We start from the raw sequence: 8,188 nt of genomic DNA, 5'->3' as shown, positions 1-8,188 counted from the left end.
AGATAGATAGATAGATAGGCTCAAGACACACAGGTAGATCGGGTTGGAGTTAGATACATAGATAGATAGATTAAAGATAGAAAATGGATTCCAAATAGGTAGGTAGGTAGGTAGGCAGGCAGATACAAGATAGCTAGATAGATAGACAGATAGGTTCAGAACAGGTAGGTAGATAGGTTTAAGAGATATAAAGGGTCAGGTAGCTTCAACATAGATAGATAGATGCATAAATGGAGGGATTCAAGACAGGTAGATAGATAAATAGATATAGATTGCTGTGTGCTTCTGGAGTCCTAGGAAGTACGTCAGTCAGGGAGTATTCAATGAATGCATGCAGACATTTTAGATAGGGTACAGACACATGTAGATAGGAAGTTCTCGAGAATTCTTGTCTTTCTTTCTTTCTTCTTTTATGAAGGAAGGAGATATGGATCTCTATAGAGAGATCTATAGATGCTGTAATGTTCGTTATCTTCATTGTCATTGATGAGAAGAAGAGATTCGAATTTGGGGTGTATATACAGAAGACCATCTTTCAGAAGGGCTTCAGTTACCTGTCCCTCTATCTGTCTCTAGGACAGCGTCTTGTCAATCTACCCAGCAAAAGAGATCTCTCTACACGTTTCGTAGATGACAGTTTTTCTTCTTTTCTCTTCTTCTTCATGCTTTACTTCTTCTGTTCTTTTCTTGTAAAGGAGAAGAAGACAAGACCATCGAGTAGAAGAGAAAGAAAGCAAACATCTTTTAAAGGAAGGAAAGAAAGAAAAGGAGGAGTGACAAGGATTGTCTTTGAAGATATCTACTACATATCGTGCAGGACGTTTTTCTCGAAATTGCTTGTCTAAATTACTTCTTTTCTTTTCCTTCTTCTTTTACTTTGTATAGACACATGCATTTACCCTATGTACGAAGCGTTCGTCTCTCTTTTCTTCTCCAGTCGTGTCAATCGATAGAAGAAGAATGTAAGAATCTCTTCTATCTTCTTTCGTACATTTGAAGAATTTCTGTCTATCCTATCTACCTATATATGTATGGATCTTTCTCTCGGTATTTCTTGAGAAGAACAGAGTTGTGTGTGGGACGAGAGAAGAAAGTCGCCGATTGAGACTTTACACATGTCTCGAAATAGAGAGAGACTGAGGAAAATTCCTCTACCATCATCTACACGTTTTCTTCTTCTTCTTCTTCAGACTTTAGGTGTCTATATCTATAGATATTAACAGTTATGTAACTAGATAGATTAAAGATAGATAGATAGATTAAAGATAGATATAGTTGTATAGATGTATGTAATGACTCTGGTGCCTTTGATTCGTTAGAGCGGGATGTATTGAAAGATTGACGTCGTCTACCGAATCGAAAGACGAAGAAGGTGTTTAGGTATCTCCGTGTCTGTCTGAATGAAGAATGAATGAATGGAGATTTTTAATTCCTTTTCATCTTCTTTTGTGTTTCATTCCTCCTCCTCCTTCTCTTTTTCACTTTTCTTCTTCTCGACTGATTGATTGATAGCTAGATTGATAGATTAAAGAGATATAGATAGATTAGAGATAGACAGATAGATAGATATGTCATCCATCACTTCCCTTTCTTTCAAAATGGTCTTCTTTTTCTTCTTCTTATTCTCGTAGGAATTTTTGAATGGGGGGTTGGGGCTCCTTTTCACTTTCATACTAAATGGTTGAGGGCCTAAGCTAAGCTAATATGTCTGATCGATCGAACTTCTCCTGATTTAAATCCAAAAAGCTTCACACACATATCTGCATGCAAGTCAACGACACCTCCAGCTGTTATCCTATACATACTTATCCAAATACATACATATAGATAGATAGATATATGGACAGATTTACTGTATAGAAACAGATAGATAGCGATCAATATGCTGCGAACTGCATAAGGACATAGAAATGTATGTTTGAAGGAAGTCTGTCTTTCTATCAGTCAAAAGAAAAGACCTCTCTCTCTCTCTCTTTCTCTCTTTCCCTCTCTAAATCGGAAACACCAATACATCTCTTAAGGTCTCTCTCTCTTTCTTTCTTTCTCGGTGTATGTTAAACTTTTCGTTCCGAGATCCCTCCTCGGCTCTTCTTGAATCTGGAGGAGAAGAAGAAGAGGAAGCGGCGGCTTGATGAGATGGAGAAGAACGTTCTTCTCTGAAGAAAAGCAAGATAAGTGAGAAAGATAGAGACAATAAGAAAGACCGGAAGTTCGAGTCAACCAGACAGACAATAGACTGATCAAACGAAGAAAGGAAAATACGGAAAAACGTCTTCAATACAAACCAAATGTATGATACACACACGAGACAAGACAGCGTAGATGAAGAAAGACGAAGAGAATGGCTCCTTCTGTCTCGACAATAGAGAACAAGCACTGAGAGAGAATACATACACATTCATGTAAATCATACATAGACAGACATATCTATACGTCCATACCTGTATTCCATTCGGATGCATCTGTAGGTGCAAATACGCATGCGTCCACATCTACATATATGCATGCATCTATATCTCTACATATACATGCACCGATATTCTATATGCATGCATGATCATGGTAAAATATGATACCTCTCGCCCATCCTTTATCTGTTAAAACTTTCGAGAGAAGAAGAAACACTGAAGATGATGCGGTTGATCCTTCACCTCGCACCCCATCTGTGAGTCAGCATGGAGTGTATATACACCTCAAGCACACGGTAGATTCCTTGTGCATCCCTCTCTCTTGTATTCTGTCTTATTCCAGAGAAAGAAAGATCATCCTCATCATGGAATCCCTGTCTTTTCTTATCAATCTCGCATAGATGGTACCATAACTGCAACCAAGAAAGGACCATTTGACGCTTCTTCTTCTCTCTTCTTTCTCTCCTGCTTCGCTCTTCTCTTCTTCTCTTTTCCTCCTCTCTAAATTCAGCAGCGGTACTTATCTTCTTATCTTCATATCCCTCCCTTTCGTTCAAAAGCATTTCTAAGACCGCCATTGGTAGGAATGAAAGACAGCGCTTTCCTCTCTCTTCTCTTTCTTCTTCTTCTTCTCCTCTCCGTTCTCTATCTTCTTCTATCCGTCGTGATGAGAAAGAAGAAGAGCCAATCCTGTTGTCCTTCTCATTTCTTCTTCTCTCTCCACTTGAAACAAAGTCTCTAAAACGTTCTCCTTCTTCTTCATTCTGAGCGTACCAGGGGGTGTATCTACTCTCTCTCCTGTCTACAAGAGAAGAAGAAGAATAGTGATCTACAAGAGCCACGATCTCACATAGGGATAGAAGATCATGAAGACAGGCTAGAGCTGTCTGGCGTATCTGTTGGGAGTAAGATAGCTTTAGTTCAACACATGCAGAATAAAGCCGACGTTTTCTTTCATCTTCATTTCTATTCTGATTTTTCATTCTCTTCACCTTCCCCGGTATGGTCGTACATCTTTCTTCTTCTTCTTCTCTCTCTTCTCTTCTCGATCCTTTTCTCTTCTCTTCAACATATCCTGGGCTTTCTAGAGACACCTCGTCATAGTAGACAGGCCTCTCTGCATCTTCCTCAGGTTGACCAAACCGATCCTTCTGTCTCTTTCGCTTCTTCTTCTCCTTCTCCTTTCTCTTGTTCTCTTCCTCATCATCTTCCTCTTCTTCTTCCCTCTCTTCGGATTTGACCTCTTCTCCTCCTGTAGAGGATCCACCACACACAGCTTGAGAAGAAGAAGAGGGAGAACGTCCGCATGCGATTTCGAAGAGGAACAGGCTACTCCATGTTAATCTCCAATAGAGATGAAAGAGGACTCGACAGATATGGCAGACAGACCTAATCGTATCTTTCTTCTTCTCTGTTTCTCTAGCGAATTCTACATCTTTCTTCTTCTTATTCTCACACTCGAGATCTCCTCGAGTCAAACTCCCCAAAACAGAAGAAGAAGAAAGACAAGGAGGATCTTCAACGACAAAGGGCGGGAGAGGCTGTAGAGAACGAGGATGGAGAGGTAAAAGAAGAAGAGAATCTTCATAAGAGTCGAAGCCACTTTTTCTTCTTCCTTCATCCTTCAATTGTTCTTTTCTATACTTTAGAACGCTATAGACAATTAAGGAATGAAGAGATAAACTTCTTTCTCCATCGTTCGAATCTTTTCCTTCTCCTCTTTCTCCTTCTCTTCGCTTCGTGTTCGTCCTTTCATAGGAGACAGAAGGGTCTTCTTCCGTCATTGTCAGGACGGCATAATAGATGCGAATGAGAAAGCGTAGAAAGTCAAAGAGACGTAAAAGGAGAACAAAGCCTTCTTCTCCTCCTTCGACTCCTTCTTCTTCCTTTTTTCTTTCTCCTGTTCTCTCTCTACTTGAATCGATGAGGCCGCTAGCTGGTCTTTCCGAAGGAGACAATCGAGACTGTGGGACGGAAGGATAGACAGAAGAAGAAGGGAAGATTGAAGTTCTTGATAAAGAGGGAGAAGAAGAGAAAGGAGAAGGCGTAGAAGAAAGAGGACGTAAACCAAGAAGTTTATATCGAAAGAACGTTACAGCGGTTGGGAGAAGAAGAAGAAGAAAAAGAGAAGAAGAAGAAGAGGCTGAGAGAGAAGTAGGGGGTTGTCTAGGTGAGAGAATAGGAAGAGAGATACCTGGGAAGTAGGGCCATCGAGATATCCATCGAGTGAGAACATACTCTCCTTCTTCTTCATCTTCATAGCAGGTTCTCTTTCCCTCTTCTGTAGACTCATCATCTTCTTCCTCTACGCCCTCTATCGAAGAAGATGCTATCTTTCTTCTTCTCTCTTTTTCTATACTCGCTCTCTCCTCTTCTTCACTGAAATCTACCTCACTCTCTTCACTACCCTCCCTCCTATCATTGTCTACCTTCTTCTTCTTCATCTTGTTCTTCTTTCTCTTCTCTTTCTTCCTCTTCTCTTCTTCTTCTCTCTCATCTGTTTCTCTTGAACCGCATGGTCTTAGTGTATATCTCTCCTTTTCTTCTCCCAAATCCTCCTCACCATCCTCTCTTCTATCCCCTTCGTGCAAACTTCTTCTTTTCTTTGCCTTTCTCTCTCTCAACATATCCTTCTCTTCTCTTTCTCCTTCTTCTCCCCCACTCCCATCTGTTCTCTCTGTAGCTATCGTCTTCTTCTTGCTCTTCTTCTTATACTCGGTCATAGATCTTCCTGGATATACACCTGGAGATTCTCTAGATTCACGTAATAAGGCAGTCCAGACTTCTCGTTTGAATTCTCTCACAAGAGTTGCTAAGAAGATCTGTGTATAAGCCGAATCAAAGATATCTCCTGAGATCTCCGTATTATATGGGAGATATGGGAATGTAGACGCGCATACAGCAGAGTGTTGATCTTTCTTTTCTTCTTCCCAATCTTCTTTTGTGTATAAGAAACGCCTCTTTCTTGGGTTTCTCTTTTCTTCTTCTTCCTCCTCGTCAGTTGCTTCTTTCTTCCCTTTCATTCTCGGCCCGAAGTCTTCTTGTTTCTCTTGTTCTTCTTCTTCTTTCTCGAGTGAACAGGATGGAGAGAGAAACGAAAGAAGAAGAGAAAGATTTAGAGTCGATGAAGAAAACGCATCTGACGATAGTAACGAAGAATTTTGAGAAAAGAGAGGAGACGGCGGAGACAGGAGGGAAGAGTCGACAACAGAGACGAAGAGCGAGAGACATCTTCGAAGGTAGATCTCGAATATCCGGTTCCTCGTCTGATTAAGAAGATCGAGAGAATTCTTCTTCCTCTTGTCATCTCTTTCAAATAATCCAGATGACGTGAAAGAAGAAGGAGAAGAAGGAAGAGAGAGAAGCTGAAGGAGATGCTTGAAGTAAGAAGAAGGCGAAGAAGGAGATTGATAAGAAAGGAAACTTACAAGGTCTATAGAGAGAAGAGGTAAAGAGGGAAGTGTATAGAGGATTGAGAAGGTACGTGAAGAAGATAAAGACGAGGAAAATAGAGAAGAAGAATGTGAAGGGTCATCGATGAAAAGAGAAGAGGCAGAAGAAGAAGAGAAAAGAAGAGAATGAAGAAATCGCTTAAGAAAGACGAAAAGAGAAGAATTCTGCTGAGCCAAGATCGTATAAGAGTTCCAGCATGATATAGGCAACATACCTAATAAGGAAGATGACGCACAAGAAGAAGAAGAGGATGACAAGAGAGAAGGAAGAGAAGAAGAGAGAAGAAGAGACGAATAGAACATTTTTGGGAGATCTACACATCTCATGAAACACGTGAAGACTTTGGAAGAAAAGGAAAGAAAGAAAGAAGAATTATGAAGAAGAAGATTTCTCTCTCCGTGAGGCGAGAGAGTTTTACTGAAGGTGTTTGAGATAGAAGAGAAATTTCTCTCTCTTTCTTCTACTTCTCCTCCTCTGTTCTCCCCTAAGAAAGAAGAATGGAGAAAAGAAAGAGACGACGAAGCTGAGAAAAGAAGAAGAAGAAGATCAGAAGGAGGAAGCAACACGGTTACATTCTGATTCGCTTCACTCGAGAATGAAGATGAAGAGATCTGCGTCTCTCGAGTGCATGCAATGGATAAAGCAGAAGACTTAGAATAGGAGAACGAAGAGCAAGAAGAAGAAGAAGGTAGAAGAGATGAAGCCGATAAAGAGCGCTGCAGACAAGTGAGGAGAAACTGTTTCTGTTCATGAGAGGAAGAAGAGATCGGAGAGAGAAGAAAAGAAGAGAAGAGAGGAGTTGATAGGACAGGAGAGTAAAAGAACAGAGAGGCAAACTTTGAAGGGAACACAGAAGGAGAAGGAGAAGAAGAAGTGTCTGCTGGTCTATACATGAAAGGCGAAGACGAGAAAGGAGAAGAAAAAAGAAGAGAAGAGAGATCTGGACGACGAAGAAGAAATTCATTGAGAATGGAGAAGAAAGGATGCTGAGGCTGAAGAAGATAAGGTAGCGCTCCTGCTGCGAAACAGACCAAGAGAGCATGCACAGCCTGAAGAAAACAAATCAAGAGAGGAGAAGAAGAAGAAAAAGGAAAATGAGTCATCAGAAGAATAGAAAGAAAGAAAGAAAGTGCTGAGAAAGAAGTAGACAGTGTGAGTATACATAAACATGTACATATAGAGAGAGACAGAGAGAGAGGGAGAGAAATCGATATGTAGTTTCATAGCTCTAGTTGTGTTAGATTGCCTTATGAAAATATGAGAGTGCGTGTGTAAGATGGCGAGTGAAGTAAGTCTTCGGAGAGAGAAGTAGATCTTCTATTCTGTTAGATGCTTAGGAAAGCACAGACATACCTCCGGACAGGGATAGAGAGTGGTATCACTATTACTACTACTACTTGAATCATATGAAAAAGAACCTTTGTTTGTCTCTACGTCTTGTTCTTCTTCTTCCTCTTCAAAATCTTCATGATGAGAATAAGCATAGCCGTGTGTCTCTTTATGTCTGTCTCCGTCTCCCTCTATATAACCTTCTCCCCCATACTCTGCCATCTCTTGTTCTTCTTCGTCAAGATACTCATCTTCTTCTTCTTCATCTCTTCTTCTTCTTCTCTTTCTTCTTCGTCTTCTTTTGTTTCTCGCTTCATAGGGCTCATCGTCCATAACTTCATCTTCTTCTCCTTCTCCCCCCCCTGTCATCTCTCCTTTCTCTCCCGATTCTTCTTCTTCTCTCTTCTCTCTTTCTTCCTTCTTCGCATTTACCATAGAAGAGCTCGAGAGGGAAATACTATTTCGAAGAGAATCTAAGAGAAGTTGTATCTGCCGAAGTTCCCGGAAAGCAAAGACAAGACGGTGACTCTTCAGCTGTCTCTCATATCTTTTTCTCTTTGCATGCAAATACCCTAGCCTCATCTTTTTACTCTTTCTATTAGATACCACCTCAACATAAGAAGAAGAAGAAGAAAGAGAAGAAGAAGAAAGAGAAGAAGAAGAAGGAGTGAGGGATTTGGATTTTTCTTCATTCTCGAGAAGAGAGATTTCACGAATTTTCGAGATGAGGAAAGACTGTTGAGAGAAAGAAAGAAGGACCGACATATCCGATGATAGTTGAAGGAAGTAACGATAGAGAGACAAAGAATAGAAGCACAAACTACGAAGCATGCAATCCTGAGAAAGAACAGAAAAGAAAAAGAAGGCAAAGAAAAGAATAGGACATGCAAACACACAAAAAGAAAGAAAGATATATAGGTCGATGAAAGATAAATCAAAGATAGATAAATAGATAGATAGATTGAAGATAGATAGATAGATAAATAGATTAAAGATAG

General features: G+C 40.3%; 1 protein-coding gene across 1 annotated transcript; it reads right to left on the bottom strand.

Moving 5' to 3' along the window:
* Positions 1–1,841: 1,841 nt before the first annotated feature.
* CSUI_003235 (uncharacterized protein) lies at positions 1,842–8,027 on the bottom strand. Its single transcript, XM_068063433.1, has 3 exons — positions 7,215–8,027; positions 2,577–6,910; positions 1,842–2,156 (listed from the first exon to the last, which is right to left on the bottom strand). Exons 1-2 carry the CDS (start codon positions 8,019–8,021, stop codon positions 2,648–2,650), a joined length of 5,070 nt encoding a protein of 1,689 aa, XP_067924589.1. The 5' UTR covers positions 8,022–8,027; the 3' UTR covers positions 1,842–2,156; positions 2,577–2,647.
* Between the last annotated feature and the right edge of the window lie 161 nt (positions 8,028–8,188).

Source organism: Cystoisospora suis (genome assembly GCF_002600585.1).
Source record: "Cystoisospora suis strain Wien I chromosome Unknown contig_1416, whole genome shotgun sequence".
Taxonomy (NCBI): Eukaryota; Apicomplexa; class Conoidasida; order Eucoccidiorida; family Sarcocystidae; genus Cystoisospora; species Cystoisospora suis.
Note: the sequence above shows the minus strand (reverse complement) of the source record. Positions and strands in the feature narration are given on the sequence as shown.

Coding starts and splice junctions, on each gene's coding strand:
- CSUI_003235 (XM_068063433.1), bottom strand. CDS start 8,021: ATGCTTCGTAGTTTGTGCTTCTATTCTTTGTCTCTCTATCGTTACTTC. Junction 6,911..7,214: donor CTCTCTATCCCTGTCCGGAG/GTATGTCTGTGC, acceptor TGTTTTCTTCAG/GCTGTGCATGCTCTCTTGGT.